The following is a 20,835-nucleotide window of genomic DNA, read 5'->3' as shown; positions in this document are numbered from 1 at the left end:
GAAAAGGGGCCAGTGTAGACGTAGCCGCTATGTCTACATTGGCAGCTTCTTGCGCAAGAACAGCTTTTTCTTGTGCAAAAACTTGCTGGGTGTCTATACTGCACGCACGTTCTTGCACAAGTAAATTTACAGTCTAGCGTCCGAAAACAGGGCTTCTTCTGGAAAAGTTATTCCTCTCCCCACAAGGAGGGCAGTATAGACAGGCAACATGAATTTCTTGCGCAAGAAACCTCTATGGCTAAAATGGCCATCAGAGCTCTCTTGTGCAAGAGAGCGTCCACACTGCCATAGATGCTCTTTGCGCAAAAGCACATGCCCGTGTAGACGCACTCTTGTGGAAGACTTTTTGCGCAAGAACTCTTCCACAAAACAGTTCTTGCACAAGAAGCTACCAGTGTAAACGTAACCTCAGACTCTGTGCTTGCGAGTGGGGAAGCACTGCCTCTCAGAGGTGCCCAGGGGTATGTGAATTTCCCAGGCCACTGGGTGGGGGCTCGAGCTGGTTCTGTGTGAGATGGACCCCTAGATACTAAACCCGGCCCTGGTTGCTGCTGGGCCTACCCAAAAGAAGGGTTACATTTTGGGGGCTCGTCCGGGATCCCCACCCAGTAGCCTGGGAAATTCACATACCCCTGGGCACCTCTGAGACTCCTTATGAAGTCTGCTTTAGGTCTGTCCTTAAAACCAGGGGGAAATGGGCAGGTTGAGCCAGTCTTACAGCTCACACATGGCAGGCATGAAGCAGGTTGATTCAAGCCCTTTCCCCCTCGAACTCAGTTCACTCTACTATGGCAGGGGGGAGGCTTGTTCCTCTGAGCCCTCTTACAATGATGGTGTCTCTCCTGAAAGCACTGGTGTCATATTTTACAGTTCCCACATTTAGGGGTAGCATGATTTGTGACCCCCACAACAGCCCCAAATTACACCACATTCCATTCCAACACTGATCCTCCATTAGCCCTGACTGAGTTGGATTTACATAGCCACACCTCGGATTCCTTCCCCCTCCTGGCATGAGCTATATTTACATATCAAAAGTTAACAGTAAATTATCTTTCAGAGCTAAACAACTGGAGTGAGCACACCCGCCCCCAGGGCAGATCTCTCCTTTTAGCTGGCTGATAGCATGCTACTGGCTTACAATTCTCAAGCAGGAAATTTCAATTATTAGCAATATAAATATCAAATTCTGTGTTGAGCTCAACATTTACCAATAAAAATCCAGTCCTTCCAAGCACAGTTATAAATCTTTACCTTTTTGCATCTCAACCTCTACTGCCATTAAATGATTGTCTGAACTCCACATATGGCCTGACCCCCAACACACACAAATTCCCACAAAGGTGATCATTAACATTGATAAAAATAGGAGAAAACACTTAAACCCATGATTTTCTGCAGTAAAATTTAAATCAGTAAAACACCAAAAAGCAAGCCGATCCATTAACTTCAGTGTTCTCCTTCCAAATCACAGAAAGGGAGCTAGAATCCTGCCGGATCTAATCTGAGTAACCATTAGCTCGAGTTGCCACCAGGACATGTTTTGATGGTCGGTGGGTGGGCCCTGGCCAGTCTTCCTGCACCTTGGCAGCGCCAAAGCAGGTGAGGTGGATCTGGAGCAGCCCAGAGACAGATGAAGATGGGAAGGCAGGTTGGCACATTGGTGATTTGTGCCCCGAGGGACAGGGACAAAGTCAGGGCTCCCAGATTCAGTAGTTAAAATTTGTGACCCATCCAGGGAAGTGAATGGGGGGGAGCCAGCATTAGAAAAGGGGGGGGCAGCATTGGCTCTCTGGATCAGGTCAGGGTCAGGCCAGCCCCTTGAGCCCCACAGCATCTTCTGTTAACTGCTTGTAGAGGCACTTCAAGAAGCCGGGCTGGATGGAGGCAAAGGGGGAAGGGGAAACCAAGATGGACACGGGCTCATGGAAGGGGAGGGAGAGGGACGAGTGGTGAGAACCCATGAAAAAAAGACCCTCTTCCCTCCCACACCAGGTAGGAGAGCGAAGGGCCCTGCCCTTGCAGTGCTGGGCTGGGCGCAAGTATCCACAACCAGCCCCCCTCACCTTGCAGAGGGCTGCTGTGATGAGAGCCAGCAGGCCCAGGCCTCCCACGCTGCTGGCCACGATGATGGGCAGGTAGTTATAGACCACGAGCTGCTCCACCACCGTCTGCACCTAGGGGGAGGAGCCGTGAGATGGGGACCCAGGACTGCTGTCACCATCCCCCATCTCTGCCCTAAACCCCCAGACTCCACTTTCTGACAGAGCAGGGAAGGAGACCTGGCTCCCAGCTCTAACCACTAGCCCACTCTCTCTCTCTATCCGGGCATGGTCACTCTGGTACCTGGCGCTGGATGAATCCCTCCTGCTGGGTGTCTTTCCTCTCCTTGTATTCAATCCGGGCCTCGCTCACCAGAGTCACTTTCTGCTGCTGAGTCTGGAACAGAGAAACTCCCTGTCCCTGACCAGAAATGACACCGACCCGCCCAGAGCATCACCCCTGGGGTCCCAGAGCAATTGACAGGCCGGTCGAACAGGAGCAATCCCTGGCCCAGCGCTCAGATGCAGCCACTTCTGGGGAGGGTACCAGGGCTGTTCACAAGGGGGGGTCCCTCACCCAGCCAGGAGGCAGAGGCAGCTTTCGTACCTGGGAGACCCACTGGAATCCGATGTTCCCTTTGATCATGAACTCCACTGGCTGCTGCATTTCCAGCGAGGTGATTGTGCACCGGATCTTCTTACAGGTGGCCACGGAGCAGTCCTGGGGTGGAAGGATATCGCCGGGTGAGGCAGGGACGTGCAGGGACTGGGCATGGCCATGGGAGTCTGGGTCTGTCTGTAGCAGGAGGCCTTCACCCAGCACAACCCCTCACTCGCTGTCTGTGTTCATGCAGAGGGAAAGGGGCTGCTGGTACCACACTGGCCTGAACTCACCAGCAGGGGGCGCTCATTCATCTGCTTCAGAAAGTCCTTTGTACCAGGTGTTCCCACCTCACTGATGCACTGAGCCAACTGGGGCTAAGCCAGGAGAGAGACATGGAGTTAACAGGGTGGGAAGAAGACATGGGGCCTTTCCCTTGTAGGGAGCCCAGCTTCAAGCCACCTCCAGAAAAGAGAACTGGTTTAGGTGGTGCAAACATGGAGCCCTCTTTCCCCCACCCTCCTCCGCAGCAGCCCATCACAGTAGGGGGCACCATTGGGCACAGCAGGTATCAAAGGGCCCATCTCATATGCACAAGCCCAGGGAGAGGCAGGTACCTTGGAGGGGACGACCTCAGAGGCGTCCCACACACGGACCCCGCTCAGCTCCACGGGGAACTGGAACGTGACCGACAGGGGGACGCTTCGCTGCCGCAGGTTCTTCACCTGGAACAAACAGACTCCCCATAGGAACCAGGAGAGAACCCGGCAGCTCTGATCCCCTGGCCCTGGCTCCACTCCTCAAACCGCACTCTCTTCCCAGAGCTGGGGAGAGAATCCAGGAGTCCTGGCTCCCCGCCCACCCCACCCCTCTGTGCTCTAACCCACTAGATCCAGCTCAGGCACTTCCACCCCCCACCTCCTTTGAGCCCCCCGTTGCTCCACTTCCCCCTCACACGCTGTGCGACTGGCCTCACCTCGTACCGATGTGTCACTGGCGCGCTTGTCTCTGCCGCCTTGGCGGAGAAGCTGACATACTTGGTTGACTCCTCGAGACTGGGGAGGAACGAGGGAGATGGGAGTGTGATGGAGGGAGCTGGAAGGTGGCAGTGGGTGTCATGTCCAGCAGGGGGTGCTGTGCTGCAGGGAACAGGAAGGGGCCCAGCAGGGGGCTCTCTCCCAATGTCTCTGCACTGACCTACCTGGTGAGGATGATGAAGATGCCGTACTTGACCAGCGCTTCCTGGTGAACCATGCGCTCAATGAACGGGCCGCCGTTGTCACTGGGGGAGGGGAAGACAAAGGAGAGATGTGAGATGCAGCCAGATAACTGTGCTGGGAGGGTGCACCACAGGCCTCTGCCCTGCCCTACTCCATGCACTGCCCCCCCACTGCCCCCACCCCACCCCCTGGCCCTGCACAGCCCCTCACCTGCTGGCGCTGGCCGTGATCTGCAGCCTGTCCCCCAGGTCGGCCTCAGAGGAGACGTCGAAGGTGGCGATGAAGACGGCCTGGGAAACACACAGGGGGTGAGAGAGTCGCTGGGCTCGGGGCCTGGGGAACTGCCAGAGACTGCGGGGGAGGGGCTGGCACAGAGGTTTGGGGGAGGGGCGGTGGTATGAACTGAGATGGAGAAATGGGCCCAGAGAGGCAAAGCTGCTACCATGGCCCTGGCCCTGCCCAGCATCAAACAGCCTGAACCAGGTCTGGGATCCAGAGACCCCAGCCGGCTTCGTGCCACGGCAACAGCCCATTAACCATCCTTTTAAGGATACCAAAGGGGGGAGGGTCCGGGGGTTGAGACAGGGCGAGGTCACAGACGACCTCTTAAGGGTGATTCCCAGGGTACTGACAAGGCCACTGCCATTTGCCTTTTTGCTTTCTGGGGCTTCTTGCCACTCGCTTGTGCTCGGCCTGCTCCCTGGTCTTCCCCAGCCAAGGTACCGAGCTGAGGTACCGATGGGGGGTCCAATCACAGAAGGAACAGGCTCTCCCTCGTTATCATCTCCCAGTGAGGCCTCGTTTCCAGCCCACAGTCTGGCCCCATAGCCTGACCCAGCCTGCAGTGAGCTCAGGGCTCTGTTCACACTGACTCTCCGGGCTCCCCTGGCGCTGGCCCCAGCACATCCCTCACCACGGGCTGGGCTACCCCGGTGATCTGCCCCCTCTGCTCACAGCTGGGCTCACACTGGGGGTTCATAAGCCAGAGACTGTCCCTACCTCGGCTCCGCTCCAGAAGATGGGGGGGTTGATGTGGCAGGTGCTGTTCCTCTGAGTCTGCACCTCCGAGCTCACATCCGAGCTGCATTTAACATCCATGGTCTCACTGTTAGACTGAGCACAGGGACCAGCCAGTGAACGACGGGTGCCAGAGCACCCCCTGCTGGGCCCCCAACTGCTCCCTGCAGCACAGCACCCCCTGCTGGGCCCCCCACTGCTCTCTGCAGCACAGCGCCCCCTACTGGGCCCCCTGCCTGCTCCCTGCAGCACAGCACCCCCTGCTGGGCCCCCCACTGCTCTCTGCAACACAGCGCCCCCTACTGGGCCCCCTGCCTGCTCTCTGCAGCACAGCACCCCCTGCTGAGCCCCCCACCGCTCCCTGCAGCACAGCGACCCCTGCTGGGCCCCCTGCCTGCTCCCTGCAGCACAGCACCCCCTGCTGGGCCCCCCACTGCTCCCTGCAGCACAGCGCCCCCTGCCTGCTCTCTGCAGCACAGCGCCCCCTGCTGAGCCCCCCACTGCTCCCTGCAGCACAGCGCCCCCTGCTGGGCCCCCTGCCTGCTCCCTGCAGCACAGCGCCCCCTGCTGGGCCCCCTGCCTGCTCCCTGCAGCACAGCACCTCCTGCTGAGCCCCCCACTGCTCCCTGCAGCACAGCGCCCCCTGCTGGGCCCCCTGCCTGCTCCCTGCAGCACAGCGCCCCCTGCTGGGCCCCCTGCCTGCTCTCTGCAGCACAGCGCCCCCTGCTGAGCCCCCTGCCTGCTCTCTGCAGCATAGCGCCCCCTGCTGAGCCCCCCACTGCTCCCTGCAGCACAGCGCCCCCTGCTGGGCCCCCTGCCTGCTCTCTGCAGCACAGCGCCCCCTGCTGAGCCCCCTACTGCTCCCTGCAGCACAGCGCCCCCTGCTGGGCCCCCTGCCTGCTCCCTGCTGCACAGCGCCTCCTGCTGGGCCCCCCACTGCTCCCTGCAGCACAGCACCCCCTGCTGGGCCCCCCACTGCTCCCTGCTGCACAGCGCCCCCTGCTGGGCCCCCCCACTGCTCCCTGCAGCACAGCGCCCCCTGCTGGGCCCCTGCCTGCTCCCTGCAGCACAGCGCCCCCTGCTGGGCCCCCTGCCTGCTCCCTGCTGCACAGCGCCCCCTGCTGGGCCCCTGCCTGCTCCCTGCAGCACAGCGCCCCCTGCTGAGCCCCTGCCTGCTCCCTGCAGCACAGCACCCCCTGCTGAGCCCCTGCCTGCTCCCTGCAGCACAGCGCCCCTTCCTGAGCACCCTGCCCTACTACCTGCATCGCTGCACCTCTAGTGAACAACTCCTGGTGTTCCCTCATGAGCATCTGCCTGCTCCCTGTAGAACAGCCCCTGCTGCAGAACCTCCATACACTTCACCCCCACCAGAGCCTCTCCCTTATGCCGGTCTGCACTGGGATACCTGGAGCAGCAGGACCCGGCGGTAGGACAGCACAGCTGGGTAGGAGAACCGCACTGTGGTGTTGCAGGAATTCTCCCCGCGGTTCTGGATAGAGACGGTGATGTTGAGTTCTGGGGCAGCTCCCACCACTGAGGCACTCAAGCTAAGGGGAAAAGAAAAGGGTGAGCTTCTGCAGAGTAGTACCCTGCCTGCTGTGTGCCCAGCTGAGGATCCCAGCGCTGTGAGCTTCCCATAGCAGTGCCCAGCCAGAGAACACAGTGAGCCAATCATCCCCCCAGCAGCGCCTCCCAACTAGGATCCATCAGCTCTGGAAATCTGGCAAAATCTCATACTGAATGTTGAAGATCTGAGGAGTGACTGAGCTGGACGGGTTCCCCATGGTGGGTGCTATTGGAGAGACCTGTCCAATTTGATGTAGCACCTTAGATCTTCATCTGGCACCTTACGGAGTGGGGGGAGGATTCAGCAACTTACCCAGAGAAATTGAAGGAGATTTCTAGTTGGTCATTGCAGCGGCCATCAGTGCCGCAGTCGTTCTCAAATCGGAGCTGGGGAGAAAACCATGAGGGCAGGGTCAGCCTGAGTGACATTTCAGGGACCCTCCAGTTACCTCAGAAACTTCCAGTCCCTTCCACAGGGGACAGCTAAACACATCATCAGCCCTCCGTCTCCTGTCAAACAGAGACACACACACACACACATACACACACCCCTCGCCTTCCACCTCCCTGCTCCAGCCAGCAGCAGAATCACACGTCTAGGGATGCTCTTGGTTGCAGAGGGCACGGGGAACAGGGCATGGAGCCGTCCCCTCTAGGGGCCCCTAGACAAAATACATTTTTTAAAACACATCAAAAAAATCATTTTTAGCCAAAAATGTTTGGTTTTAGACTGAAATGTTGGGAGCTCTGAGGAGAAGTTGGAATGTTCCAGTGCAGAGGAGACAGCTCCATCGCCAAGGCAAAATCAGCATCGGGCTCTGTCACCCCATGGGGTCTGCACTCTCTACGGGGTTCAGGAACCTGCTGCTGGCTCTGAACTTTGCCGTCTCTTGATTTTGAACTCCAAGGTCACCAGATCGATTCCTGCCATAGACCCACCCTGGGGCTGTGCTCTGGGACCTTACCAAGCCTGCAGACACCAGCGCAGAGTCCTCACTCAGGATGGGTCTGAGGCTATCACTGCCAGCGATGGGCTCCCCCGTGAGGGTGTAGTTGAGGCGCAGGGTGATGGGGGCCAGGGTGTCCTCAGGGCAGAACTGGAAAGACAGAGACATGTCGGGACCTTGAAGGGAAACGGAGGCTGGGCAGGATCCAGGGAGAGGTTTGTTCTGTAGGTGATTTGGAGGAAGGGGGCAGGGAGGGAGTGGCAGACACAGCAGCAGGGGAAGGAGCCAGGATTCCCACACTCACAGGTAACATTATCGGGTACTTCTCACATTTCTTCTCGATGCCAAGACTAAGCTCCCTGCTCAGGATGGGGCCGGTGGAGCCAAAGGCAGCTCGGATCTTCCTCCTCCAGGGGTCCAGGGCCAGGCTGTACTGGATGGTGCTGGAGATCCTGCTGCCTACAGGGGAGGGGAAATGAGGGACAGAGCGAGAATAAGAGTGGGAACCATGAGGGGAACTAGGACACAGATGCTGGGGGCATTGGTTCCAACCCAACCCCAGGGCAAGAGAATAGCAGGTTCAGGGGGGAGGGAATCAGAGGGTAGGTTTGGTCTGACCTTGGTTGTCCCTGGTGCTCTTCGTGACAGTGAAGCAGATCTCTGCCCTGCTGGCCTCTGTGTTCAACTGCTCCTGCCCCTGGCAGTCAAAGGCTGAGGCGGGGATCTTGGGGGGATGGAAGCTGATGGACACCTCAACTCTGAGCACTGGCCGGGACCTGCCATGGAGGAATAGAACCATCACCCAGGTGCTCCCTGCATTGGATCTAGGCCCCGTCCTTCCCCAGAGCCTGCTGTCCAGCCTGGATGTGCCCCCAGCACCCAGAGAGAGGGGTTACAGACACGCAGCATTGCTAGAGGAGATGGGGTGGCAGAGAAGAGAGCAACAAAGCTGTCATTGTGCCTTTCTCCAGCATGGGGCAGCACACACACAGACACACACACACACAGACACACACACAGAGTGTAGTGCTGCTGTATGTGACCTTGTCTATATAAAGGAAATTAAGAAACTTGGCAGATTACTTGTTCTCATTCTCAAAACATTGCCTCAAAGCCTCCCTGCTTCAAATAGCCCCCACTGTGCCCCTCAAGAGTTGTGGTATCTGACTGCTCAAAATCAGCATCCAAGAGATCACTCCACCCCGATGTCATCTTTTCACTCTTTTCGCACCACAAAGGTTATGGAGCATATAGCAGGCAGCTATGACCATTGGAATGTTTTCCTCACTTAAAGGCATCACCAGCGCCCTTTCAATCTACCAAAGGCACATTCCTCAATCATACTGAACCTACTCAGTCTGTTCTGGAAGCATGCCTGGCTGCTGTCCGGCTTTCCCATATAAATCATCATGAGTCATGGGAGTAAGAGATACGCTGGGTCTCCCCAGATCACTATGTGCATTTCAATATTCCTCACTTCAATATTTTGATATGGAAAGTCACTGCTTGCAGCTTTCCCTTCAGGCCAGTGTTTCTGCAGATGTGTGCATCATACATCTTCCCAGGGTTACCATTGTTTATGTCAGCAAAACACCCACAGTTACCCACAAGGGCCTGCAATACCAGAGAGAAGTGCCCCTTTTTGTTGATATATTCCATTACAAAAAGGTCCAGGACCAAAACAGGAATATTCATTCCCCCCATCACCCTGCCGCAGTTAGGGAATCCCATTTCCACAAACCCATCCACTATTTCATGCATAATGTCAAGAGTCACTGTCAAGATTGTTCCCCACTCTGGTACTCTGAGCACAAAAGAAGGGGTCTGCAAGAAACCTTAAAATACCTTTCCTCTGTAGACTTCTACTTAAAAGTTCCCCCAGGTCACAGATTTCCTGGCCTTGGAGGGTACTTGCCATTACCCAAGTGAGGAAAAAACATTCTTCTTGAACCCAGGAAAAAAAGCACTTGGGAATTTCTTCCAGGGGGCACCCCAAGCCTTTTTACCACAAGAGAACTTGAAAAAAGAAACCAAACTGTAACCCCTGACAGCTGATCTCTCAGTCTCTGGCATGCATTCATAGACCACCTATTACCTTCCAGGACACGAGAATCCAATAGTAGATTTTCAAAAGGCTATTTTATTGACAAAACAAAAAGATGTGCTTGGTCAAGCATACTTGGTTGCTAGGTGTTACAGAGCAACTGAGAAAAGTACAAATTAAAACACAGAGAATTATTTCCCTGCCATTTAGCTTTAGTTACAATGAGCAGGAGGGAGTGGAGGGAGGGGACACGTGGACTTAGCACAGAGAAGTTTAACCAAACAACAAAACAATGAAAATAACCCGATCGCCTCTAAACAGACATTCCCCATCTACTCACATATCTGTGCTTCAAGGTACAAGCCCTTCCATTCCCAGCATTCTTGGTAGCATGCTAGTCCTGCCTAGTTCAATTCATAGAGGGTATGTCTACACTACAGTACTAATTCGAACTAACTTAATTTGTACTAGTGCATCTAGACCTAAAAACTAATTCGAATTAGCGTTTTGCCACATTGAGTGGACCTTGAACCGAAGTTAAGGCTGGCCGGAAGCAGTGCCAGCAGGGCATCAGGTTAGGACTTACGGTGTGGAGCCGCTGTCTCAGGCCAGCCGAGGGCTGTGCTTAAAGGGACCCGACCCCCACCCCGGACAGACAGTTCTCAGGGTTCCCCGCTTGCTTGTCTACCTTGATGAGGGACAGCAAAGCAGTCCTGCCTTGAAGTGCCCTGAGTGCCCACACTCGGCACATCACAGCACTCGGCCATCAGCCCGGCTGCACTTGCCGCAGGCTGCCATCCAGGAGGGTCAATTGGGGGGCTGTCAGGATCCAGGACCCCTGCAGGAGAGCTTCCACCCCGAGGAGCCCGCAGAGCCACCCCAGTCCTCATTCCTCCCTCACCTCCTTCCACTTACCCCTCCCTAGCCCCCCTTCCTGATGTAAAATATAAAGGACACGTGTGTTCAAAAATAGAAATTCACTTTATTTAACAAAACTGGGGGGGGGGGAGATTAACCTCTGGGGAGACTGGGAAAAGGAGGTTGGAGAGCAGAAGAGAGAGGGAGGGAGAGGAGAGGGGGAAACCTGGGAGGCAGGAGCTGGAAGGGAGAAGCCAAGGGAAGATGGAGGAGGGGAAGTATAAAACTCTGGTACGCCCACATCTTCAGGGTGTGATCTCCTCACCCCAGAAAAGATATTTTGGCCTTGGAAAGATTTCCAAAAAGGGCAACTAAAATGATCAGGGGACCACCTTGATTTTCATGCAAACCTGCTCCTGGGTTCGCATGTGGCCTTTGGTGGCCAAGCTGGCAGCTATCCTGCCCTAGACAGCCACTTTCCTGTGCCTAGTGCAGAGATCGTGGACGTTGGAGGCCTCGCCCCAAACCTGGACGAGGTCCACGATCTCTGCACTAGCCCAGGCGGGCGCTCGCCTCTTGCGGCCCCGGGCAGGCTCCTGGGAGCCCCAACTTGGTCCCGGAAAGAGGCGGAGGGCTGGGTGGCAGCGGGTGGCTGGCTCATCCCGTGTCAGGTCCAGGGTCTGCTGGCTGGGTGCTAGCAGGCTTGCACCTGGCACGAGCACCGTAGCCAGACCGTGCCCCTTTAAGGGCTCCGGGGCCGGGAGGGGGGCAGAAGAGTTTCTCTGGTTGTGCCCAGAGTGGCCACCAGGGCAAGCTGGAAGGGCTAACCTCCCACTAGTTCGAATTAAGTAGCTACACAGCCCTTAATTCGAACTATTTAATTCGAACTAGGCGTTAGTCCTCGTAGAATGAGGTTTATCTAGTTCGAATTAAATTCCAACTAGCGGTTTGCATGTGTAGCGCCTATGAAAGTTAATTCGAACTAACAGCTGTTCGTTCAAATTAACTTTGTAGTGTAGATATACCCTGTGTTCCTTCAACAAGTGGCTGAAAACTCACACAAAGAAAAACAGCAGGCAGGTCCCTTTCCATTCAAATGTCACACATATTTTTCATTGGTTTTCCTGGCTCCCTGCCAACACTTTCTAGCTACCTAGGTTTAACTCTTTGATTACTGAATGCTGGGATGTCCAGAAGAGGCCAGCACTCCTCCTACCCATCACAGTCACACAGTCCTTTGTAGCAGGACTCTATTCATGGCCATGCGCACTTGCAGTAACTTAGCCCCCACCATCGACTTCATGACTTCAAACTGATTCACAACCAAATGGTAGAAGTTCAGAGTTACCAACTTCCACACTGCAATCGTCACTGGCTTCTCTACCAAGAGGTCGGCCCTCATTCAGGCGTCATGCACTTCAAGACATGGAAGTGGGGCAAGCACCGGACACAGATCCAGGAAGGTGGCTTTCTACGACCAAAAGTCCTGTGCCTATTGCTTGTCATCCCAGAGCTGCACAACAACGTGCTCCACTAATCAGTTCTTGTTTCCCAACTCTAAAAGTGACAGTCCACTATGTGCAGCTGCTCTGTGAATACAAAAAGCAACCTGGGGTTGTTTCTTTCCCTTGCTCACAGCAGGTCAGGCAATTCTGATCCCTGTTCAGACAGGAAGCTCATGATATGCTGCCGCACCATTCCTGATGTGTTCGCCACAGGACAGAGCAGTGCGGGATCCATCCTTTAGGACAGAGGTGGTAGGCCGCAATAAGCAGGAACCATTGAAAAATGCCACAGAATGCAGTTGAAAACCAATGGAATGCTAGGACAGAAACAACTGCATCATGGGATGTTGAGCTCACACCCATGATGCATCGCGATCCACTGCACCTTCCCACAACTCCTAGCTGCAGAATGGGGTAAGCAGCGTGATAGGTAACCTCAGGACACTGTTTGCACTGTCAATGCACCACGTGTGACTGTGCTCTGAGGACACAAGGAGCGTAGTGTGAACATGCAACAGCGATGAAAAACCTCTGTAGTGTAGACAAGGCTTGAGATTGCCCGGTGGGGCAGGGCCAGGACACAGAGGGACTCACCTCAGCAGCAGGACCTGGCCTCGTGCTCCCACCGCGATGTCCGGCAGCCCATCCCCCGTCAGGTCTGTCCCGCCACTGACGGCCTGGCCAAAGTAGTGCAGCCTGCTGGGGAGCTGCGCCCCCTCGATGCGCTGTGGGGCAGAGAGAGCAGTAAGGCGTGTGGGAGGGACGGCTGTTCTGTACAGTGTAGGACAGAGGGAAAGGGACACAGCGAGTGTCCTGTATAATGGGCACTAGAGGGCAGCAGAGAGGAATAGGAACGAGGCAGCTAGGGGCTCATAGGTATTAGGGGGCTATAGGGCCCCATGATGCCACTTCAGGGCTGTGTGCTGACCTTTCCCTGCAGGAGCTGGGCTCACCTGACTGTACTGAGAGTTGAGGCCTCCCGTTTCCCCATGGAAGATGTACAAGGCCCCCTGATTCTCATTCTCCATGGGGGCCCCGATGGCCACGTCTGTCTGTCCGTCCCCGCTGATGTCCCCGATTTCAGACATGCTGGCCCCGAAGCGCCCGGACACCTGCCCCGCCTGCCCCTCCAGGGTATTGCTGCAGATCAGCGTCGCCTCCTGCAGGCCCATCCAAAGAGACACAAGGGGAAAGGATCATCAGAGATTTCTCCTTACCCGGCTCCTTTCCCTGCTCCCCGCAGCACAGCGCCCCCTAGAGCTGCTCTGGAGCACTGCAGCCTGCACTGACTGGGAGGGATGAGCGCTCCTTACTGAGCCTCTGCCCTGATTCCCTGAGTTTCACTCCTGCTACTGCCATGCTAATTTCCACAGCCCCACAGCCCTCCAGTCTAACTAGAAACTCAGGGCCTCGATCTTACCCATTGCACCGTCCTTTCTTACCGGCCAGTTCATCAAGCAGACATAGGCCCGCCCTCCCGTTGAAGGTGTGTGGTACATCGGGGCTCCAATCAGAACCAGGTCTGTGTTCCCATCTCTGTTCAGGTCCACAGCGCTCAGTGTACTCCCGAAATATGAGCCGTTCTGATGAGGCAAATAAGTTACCCCCTCAATTTAGTCGCCTCCTCCCACTGGGACCCTTCTGGTCCTCAGGTGATATGGATTCAGTCCCAAAGTCCATTCCATCTTTAGACTAACCCTACCTCAGCACAGCAGGTGGCGCCGTCACTTAAGTGCTCTTGAATGTGTAGGTAGTTAGATCTTGGAGGGGCTTAGATGCTGAATGCTAACGTGATGCAATTCCTTTATAGCTCAGTCTAGCACATGTCAACTTTATAACAATGGCTCAGTCAGAGATTAATTTTTCTTTAGGTGGCATTTACAAGCAGTTAGAGCTTCGAGAAATTCACTTTGTTACTGTTGTGCGAGCTTTTTTGTTCACTGCTACTATCACCCATAGTGTTATTTTCCTTGCCCAAATCTCTCTATTCCAGATCCACAAAGGTACTTATGTGCTTAAACCCCAGACATAGCTGCCACTATGATCCACAAAACCTCTAGTTGGCTGCTGCTGACTCCTGTAGGTGCCTAAACTGACGTGGTGACTAAGTTTCTTCTGTAGAAGCTTTTTTGTTCCTGTCTCAAGGGCAGGGCATGTGCCTGACTCTAAGCATGCAGTTGCCTGTTGCCCAATTCTCCCACATCCCACCCAGTATTGTCACAAACTGGGATAAGACAAGAACTCCTCCACCTCTGAGTAAGGGGTGGACCAGAGCTCTGGTATTTCCCGTATCAGAGCCCTGACCTCTGACCTGTGGGATATGCTCATGTGGACTCCTTCAAACTCCCCTGTCAACGTTGTTCCACTTCAAATGACTAATTCAGTCTCGGTTGGGCCACAGAACATGTGCAAATGACAATGGCTCCATGCCCAGTGGCCAGAGCACTCCCTGAGAAAGGGATGATCCCTGGTGAAAGCCTTCTCCCTAATCAGGGATACAAACGGGGTGGCCCAAGTCCTAGATGAGGACTCTAAAGAGGGAGGCTATAGCGGGAAATCCTCTTGTCTCCATCAGGTGCTCTGAGCATGCCTATTGGATGAGGCACAAGCTGTGGGCGAGATGAAAGAGTGCCCATCATCCCCCCATGCATCAATCACGGGCACATGCAGCTGGCTCCCTGTGGCATCGCAATGTCTACGTCCCTTGGTGGGTGTGATCCTCCGTCTAGACCATCAGGCTATGTCCACACTAGGGAACTATTTCAAAATTACTAAATTTGACTTAAGAATTCCTGATTTAACAAATTTGAACTAGTGTGTCCTCTCTACACAGAAGCATCGAAATTAGTCTGAGGTAAGCTCTATTGATGAGGACATGCTACCTTGGACTTATAGCCCTAGGAAGTACTCTGGGGAGCTGCAGAAGGCCCCCAGAGGCCAATAAATTCAAATTAGAACCATTGGAGTGTCCACACTAATATTAGTTTGAAATCACTATTTTGGAATTAGCATTACTCCTCTTGAAAAGCAGGAGTACAGAGTTCAAATTCCGTGGCCCATTATTTTGAAAAAGGGAGTTACTCACCTTGTGCAGTAACGACTGTTCTTCGAGATGTGTGTCCCCGTGGGTGCTCCACTGTAGGTGAAGGGTCGCCCTGAGCCTCAGATCGGAGCTTTCTATAGCAGTTTCCCCTGTTGAGTCACGCATGCCCAGGAGGCGTCTCGAGCCCTTGCCGCCTCCTGAGGAGTGTGACTCATCCCCCTCCCTTTCAGTTCCTCGTCTCCGCCCGAGTAATTTCGACTCCGAGCAGAGGGGAGGTAGGGAGGGTCGTGGAGCACCCACGGGGACACACATCTCGAAGAACAGTCGTTACTGCACAAGGTGAGTAACTCCCTTTTCTTCTTCGAGTAGTGTCCCCGTGGGTGCTCCACTGTAGGTGACTACAAAGCAGTATCCAGTATATGGTTGGAGGGAGCCGGAGTCAGTGTTTGGCAGTGGTGGAGAGCACTGCCGTGGCAACTGCTGAGTCACTCTTAAGTTGTGGAAGAATGGCGTAATGTTTAGCAAAGGTATGATCTGAAGACCATGTTGCTGCCCGGTAAATGTCTCTTAGGGGGACATTGCTCAGAAAGGCTGTGGAGGCAGCCGTGGCTCGAGTAGAGTGTGCTCTTGGTGGGCATATCAGCAGTCTATTGCCCAGTGAGTGGCACTTAATTATGCATGTAGATATCCATTTTGAGATTCGTTGAGATGATATCGGTGTGCCTTTGGATCGTTCAGCGATGGAGATAAAAAGTCTTTCAGATTTACGGAATGGTTTTGTTCTTTCTAGGAAGAAGGCCAGAGCCCTCCGGATGTCCAGGGTGTGCAGAGTGGCATCTGTCTGCGACGAGTGCGGTTTTGGGAAAAAGGTAGGTAACACGATTGGTTCGTTAATATGGAATTCTGTACCGACCTTTGGCAAAAACGTGGGGTGGGGTCTAAGTATGACCCTATCCTTTGTGAAAATTGTGTAAGGAGGTTCTGACATTAACGCTCCAAGTTCGCTCACCCTCCTGACTGAGGTGATGGCTAGGAGGAAACAGACCTTCATAAAAAGGAAAGGAAGTGGCACTGTTGTCAGTGGCTCAAAGGGAGGTCTGGTGAGGTAGTTCAAAACAAGATTTAGGTCCCACAAGGGGGGTGGAGTCCTATGTGGTGGGTATACATTCTGGAGTCCCTTGAGGAATCTTTTTGTAATAGGGTGGTTGAAAACGGAGAATCCATCTACTGGTGTATGAAATGCTGCTATTGCAGAGAGGTGTACTCTTAGGGAAGAGACAGAGAGTTCTGATGCTTTAAGGTCCAGAATGTAATCTAGAATGGTATCTAATGGTGAGGCACGGGGCTCCATTTTGACTCGCTGACACCAGTGACAGAAACGTGCCCATTTCTGTTGGTAAGTTTTCCGAGTAGACTGTCTCCTGCTCTGGAGGAGGATGTCCTTTACTTGCTGGGAGCAGCGATCTTCTACCTCTGAGAACCAGAGAGAAGCCAAGCCTGAAGATGCAGGGTATTGAGTTGTGGGTGCAGTATCTTGCCGTTGTTCTGAGATAGTAGGTCTATCCGGTACGGTAGCGGGTAGGGGGGCTGGACCGCTAGCCTGTGAAGGTATGGGTACCAGGTTTGTCGAGGCCATGATGGCGCAATCAGGATGACTAGGGCTTTGTCCCTCAGGATCTTGCGCAGGACTCTGGAGATGAGCGGTATGGGAGGAAAGGCGTAGTGTAGGGAGGCTGTCCAATTGATCAGGAAGGCATCTCCCAGAGAGTGTTTGCCAAGTCCCGCACGTGAGCAGAATTGGGGACATTTGGTGTTCTGGGTAGAAGCAAAGAGGTCTATCGATGGCCATCCCCACTGGTGGAAAATTGAGTTCGCCACCTCCGTATGTAACTCCCATTCGTGGTTCAAAGCGAAGTTTCGGCTGAGTGAATCCGCTTTGATGTTGTTCACCCCGGGCAAGTAGGACGCTATGAGGGTGACTTGGTTGCGGATGCACGAGTTCCACAGGCGAATAGCCTCCGCGCATAAAGAGCGGGAGCGGGCTCCACCCTGCCTGTTTATGTAGAACATTGTGCAGATGTTGTCTGTTAGGATGCGGACTGTGTGATTGGCGATGGAGGAGGCAAAGTGTGCACAGGCATTCCTTACTGCCCTTAACTCGAGGAGATTGATATGTAAGTGTGTCTCGTTTGGGGACCATCTGCCTTGAACTTCGTGGCCGTTCATATGTGCCCCCCAGCCTAGCAGGGAAGCATCTGTGGTGATTTGGATAGTGGGTTCGGTTTGTTGGAACGGAACCCCTGTCAAGAGATTGCTTGGCACTGTCCACCATCGTAAGGATCCCAGCACGTCTGGTGGGATAGTAACCGTTTTGTTTCGAGGGTGCCGTGATGGGATATAAACAGTTGCCATCCAGAGTTGAAGACATCGAAAGTGCAGGCGAGCATGGTGGACTACATAGGTGGTGGAAGCCATGTGGCCCATTAGTCTGAGGCATGTAAGTACTGTGGTGGTAGGAACTGTAAGCATCCCATTTATAATTTCTTGCATAGTTGCAAAACGTTGTTGAGGTAGGTATGCCCGGGCTGTCACTGAGTCCAGGCGTGCACCAATGAACTCTATGTCTTGAACTGGATACAGCGTTGACTTGTCTTGGTTGATTAGAAGGCCTAGACGACTGAGGAGGGTCGTGGTCGTCTGTATCATAGAGGCTGTTTCGGCGTACGAGGATCCCTTTAGGAGGCAGTCGTCTAGATAGGGAAATATGATGACGTTTTGTCGTCTGAGATATGCCGTCGCGACAGCCAGTACCTTCGAAAATACTCTCGGGGCTGATGAGAGGCCGAAGGGGAGAACCCTGTACTGGAAGTGGTCTGGTCCCAACATGAAGCGCAGGTAACGTCTGTGGGAGGGGTGGATGGTTATATGGAAATAGGCATCTTGGAGGTCGAGGGCTGCAAACCAGTCCCCTTGATCTAGCGCAGGAATGATTGTGGAGAGTGTGACCATCTTGAAATGTTGTTTCTTGAGAAATTTGTTCAGTTTGCGGAGGTCCAATATAGGTCTCCAGCCCCCTGTTCGTTTTTCGGTTAAGAAATAGCTCGAGTAAAACCCTCTCCCGTGGAACTCTCGGGGTACCCTTTCTACTGCTCCGATGAGGAGGAGTCAATCGATTTCTTGTTTCAGAAGGGTCTCGTGAGAGTGGTCCCTGAAGAGGGACGGGATAGAGGGAAGGGTAGGGGGGATAGAGGTGAAAGGGATGGTGTAGCCCACTCGAATGATTTCCAAAACCCAGCGGTCCGATGTTATGGACTCCCATTGAGGAAGGAATGGGCGCAAACGATGGGTGAACAGATGGCCATGTTGGGGTAGTGCTAGATCGTAAGCAGGGTGTCGCAGGCCCTCGACCAAATCTTCAAATTTGCTGTTTAGATGGTTGGGTAGTTGGTGGGCGGGCCTGGTTGTGGCGTCTTCTGGGACCTCGTTGCCTTGGTCTAGTGTCTTCATAGGGCCTCTGTGATCTATTATATTGCCCATATCGGTATCGGTTGTATGAGTTATATGGGGTGTATCGTCCGCGTCTATAGGGCTGCGTGCACATGCCCAACGTGCGGAGTGTAGACTTGGAATTTTTGCTGTTATGGAGTATTTCATCCGTAGTGGCTGCAAATAGTTTGTGCTTGTCGAATGGCAGATCCTCTACTTTAGGCTGGAGATCGTGGGGAACTCCTGATGACTGGAGCCAAGAGGTTCTACGCATGACTACCGCTGTAGCTGTAATTCGGGCTGCGGTGTCAGCAACATCCATTGCGGTTTGAAGAGCAGTGCGGGCGATCATATGGCCCTCATGAACTATTGTTTTCAGGATGGATCTTTTAGACTCGGGGAGATGTGGTATCAGCTCTCCCAGTTTTGAGTAATTGTCAAAGTCATGATTTGCTAAAAGAGCAGAGTAGTTTGATATTCTGAGTTGTAAGGTGGAAGAGGAGTATACCTTCTTGCCAAAGGAGTCCAGCTTTTTGTGGTCCTTGTCTGCGTTGCCCAACTTGTATTGTGGGATCTTTGCACGTTGTTGCGCTGAATCCACTACTAACGAGTTGGGTTGTGGGTGTGTGAAAAGAAAGTCGTTGTCTTTTGATGGGACAAAGTACTTCCTATCGATCCTTTTATTCGTTGGTTGAATGGATGCAGGTGTTTTCCAGAGGTCTTCCGAGGTCTCCATTATTGCCTCGTCTATAGGGAGGGCAATCTTGCTATGTAATGTGGGATGGAGATTCTTTAGCAGTTGGTATTGTTTCCTCTGGACCTCCTGCAGGGAAACATTCTGGCTTATTGCAACCCTCTTGAATAGATCTTGGAATTGTTTTAGGTCGTCAATTGGTGCAGAATCTGATGGAACTACGGCTTCATCTGATTGTATATCGGGAGCATCAGAATGTGTGACGTTTATTGAGTGAGTGTCTGATTCATTGTCAGAGATTCGGTCCACCTCCTCATCCGAAAGAGTTGCTGGAGGTAGGGACTGCGGCCGAGATAAGCTTCTCCGGGATGGAGTGGAGTGAATTGGGGAGCATTGTCCACGTGATTCCCAGTGTTCCCAGGGTCCCCATTGCGGATAAGGTGGGGGTGGGTAAGGCCAGTACGGGTGCCATGGGTTCTGTTGTGGTGGGGCTCCGTAGTCATAAAAGCGAGATTGCCTAGGTGATGGGTGCCTCGAGGAATAAGATGTGTGGTGATCATCCTCAAGAAGGGGAGCGTCTCGGCCGGATAAGATTGGTGTAGACCTGGGAGGGGATAGCCGTGATAGGGACTTCCCAGGTGAGTAGGATGTGGAAGGCAGACACTGAGCAGAAAGACTGCTGTGTGAGAGAGCTTCTTGCTGGCTCTGCTCCATAGCAGTGTCGTCTGGCTGCCTGTCAGTTTGCCCTGGCAGCGTTAGTGCAGCATCCTGCTGCTTATCTGGAGGTGGTGCCGGGCGTTTGGGCTGTGGGTCACTCTGCTGCGGTGCCGTGGTTTTAGTCGGCACCGTAGCTTTAAGGATCGCTGTGGCTTTCGGCGCCACGGAAGGCTGTGCAGTTGAAAGCGGTGCCGCTGTTTGAAGCGGCACCGCGGTTTGCTTCGGCGCCGGCTTTTCTTGCCGTGCCGGCTGTTTTGAACGCTCCCGGGGCCGCTCAGCAGTGGCGTGCCCCGATGCCAGCGCGGAGTGGGAGGATCGCCCCGAAGCCTTTGTGGCGGGCGTCCTCCCGGTCTGGTGTGCCTCTACTCCATGTTTAGGAGAGGAGGAGGCTGATAAGGAGCGGGATGGTGAGGCTCTACCCCTCAGCTCGGTTCTGGAGAGAGGGGGAGGCTCTTGGCGCGTTCCCGGCTGTTCTGCGGGCTGCAAGGCTTTTTCGAATAGGATCATTCTTAGGCGGAGCTCACGGTCTTTCCTGGCTCTCGCCGTGAGGGAATTACAATGAGTGCAGCTGTGGGGAGAGTGAGATTCCCCCAAACAGCGAATGCATTTTGAATGACCATCCGAAGCCGGCATAGGGTCCCGGCATTGGTCGCACTTCTTAAAGCCTGAGGAGGCGGACATGTCCGGTTCTCTCCTCTTTAAGCTTTTTTTTTTTTTTTTTTTTTTGTATTTATTTTAGTGTTCCTGCTGTTGTCGTCAGTCCGTGTTGGTTTCTTTCTTTTTTTTTTTTTTTTTAAATCTGTTCTTTCTTCTCTGTGTTAAAGAGCTGTGAAAACTCCGGTATCTCTGAGACCCGGTCTGAGGTGATTCAAGCCCCCCCGAGGGGGGAGGGGTGGGTTAGGTAAGTGTATTTCCCTTATTACTAAAAATTCTTTTTCTTCTTTTAAAAAGAAACAGGGAAGGTAACTTGGATATCAGGGGAAAGAACTATAACTAAACTAGGGAGAAAAAAGGTAGTCAGAGAGTCTGACAGGGAGCTCCTGTTTGCTCCGTCCGAAGGCGAGGGCGGTTGAAGAGGAACTGAAAGGGAGGGGG

At 53.9% G+C, this 20,835-nt stretch overlaps 1 protein-coding gene and 1 long non-coding RNA gene across 3 annotated transcripts in view; one reads left to right on the top strand and one right to left on the bottom strand.

The window, feature by feature from the left end:
* Positions 1 to 826: 826 nt before the first annotated feature.
* The window catches only part of LOC102463112 (integrin alpha-D-like), a 38,131-nt gene continuing 18,122 nt past the window's right edge, over positions 827 to 20,835 (bottom strand). The window contains exons 11-28 of one of the 2 annotated variants that reach the window (XM_075928900.1): positions 13,243 to 13,383; positions 12,754 to 12,960; positions 12,395 to 12,525; positions 8,012 to 8,169; positions 7,698 to 7,852; positions 7,412 to 7,543; positions 6,760 to 6,833; positions 6,286 to 6,427; positions 4,863 to 4,976; positions 4,074 to 4,153; positions 3,845 to 3,925; positions 3,620 to 3,698; positions 3,261 to 3,368; positions 2,937 to 3,020; positions 2,650 to 2,763; positions 2,347 to 2,439; positions 2,067 to 2,177; positions 827 to 1,613 (exon numbers count right to left, since the gene is read on the bottom strand). In XM_075928900.1, the coding sequence (XP_075785015.1) occupies positions 1,500 to 1,613; positions 2,067 to 2,177; positions 2,347 to 2,439; positions 2,650 to 2,763; positions 2,937 to 3,020; positions 3,261 to 3,368; positions 3,620 to 3,698; positions 3,845 to 3,925; positions 4,074 to 4,153; positions 4,863 to 4,976; positions 6,286 to 6,427; positions 6,760 to 6,833; positions 7,412 to 7,543; positions 7,698 to 7,852; positions 8,012 to 8,169; positions 12,395 to 12,525; positions 12,754 to 12,960; positions 13,243 to 13,383 (2,118 nt within the window). In that variant the 3' untranslated portion in view covers positions 827 to 1,499. The remainder of the gene's footprint in view (positions 1,614 to 2,066; positions 2,178 to 2,346; positions 2,440 to 2,649; positions 2,764 to 2,936; positions 3,021 to 3,260; positions 3,369 to 3,619; positions 3,699 to 3,844; positions 3,926 to 4,073; positions 4,154 to 4,862; positions 4,977 to 6,285; positions 6,428 to 6,759; positions 6,834 to 7,411; positions 7,544 to 7,697; positions 7,853 to 8,011; positions 8,170 to 12,394; positions 12,526 to 12,753; positions 12,961 to 13,242; positions 13,384 to 20,835) is intronic. The other variant, XM_075928901.1, reaches the window with a different exon arrangement.
* Positions 14,927 to 20,653, top strand: LOC142829376 (uncharacterized). The gene is made up of 3 exons (XR_012903759.1): positions 14,927 to 15,182; positions 15,634 to 15,712; positions 20,565 to 20,653. It is a non-coding gene; the product is annotated as an uncharacterized LOC142829376 (long non-coding RNA).

Source organism: Pelodiscus sinensis, chromosome 4 (assembly GCF_049634645.1).
Source record: "Pelodiscus sinensis isolate JC-2024 chromosome 4, ASM4963464v1, whole genome shotgun sequence".
In the NCBI taxonomy this organism is placed as follows: domain Eukaryota; kingdom Metazoa; phylum Chordata; order Testudines; family Trionychidae; genus Pelodiscus; species Pelodiscus sinensis.
This window is presented reverse-complemented; position numbering and strand designations above follow the sequence as displayed.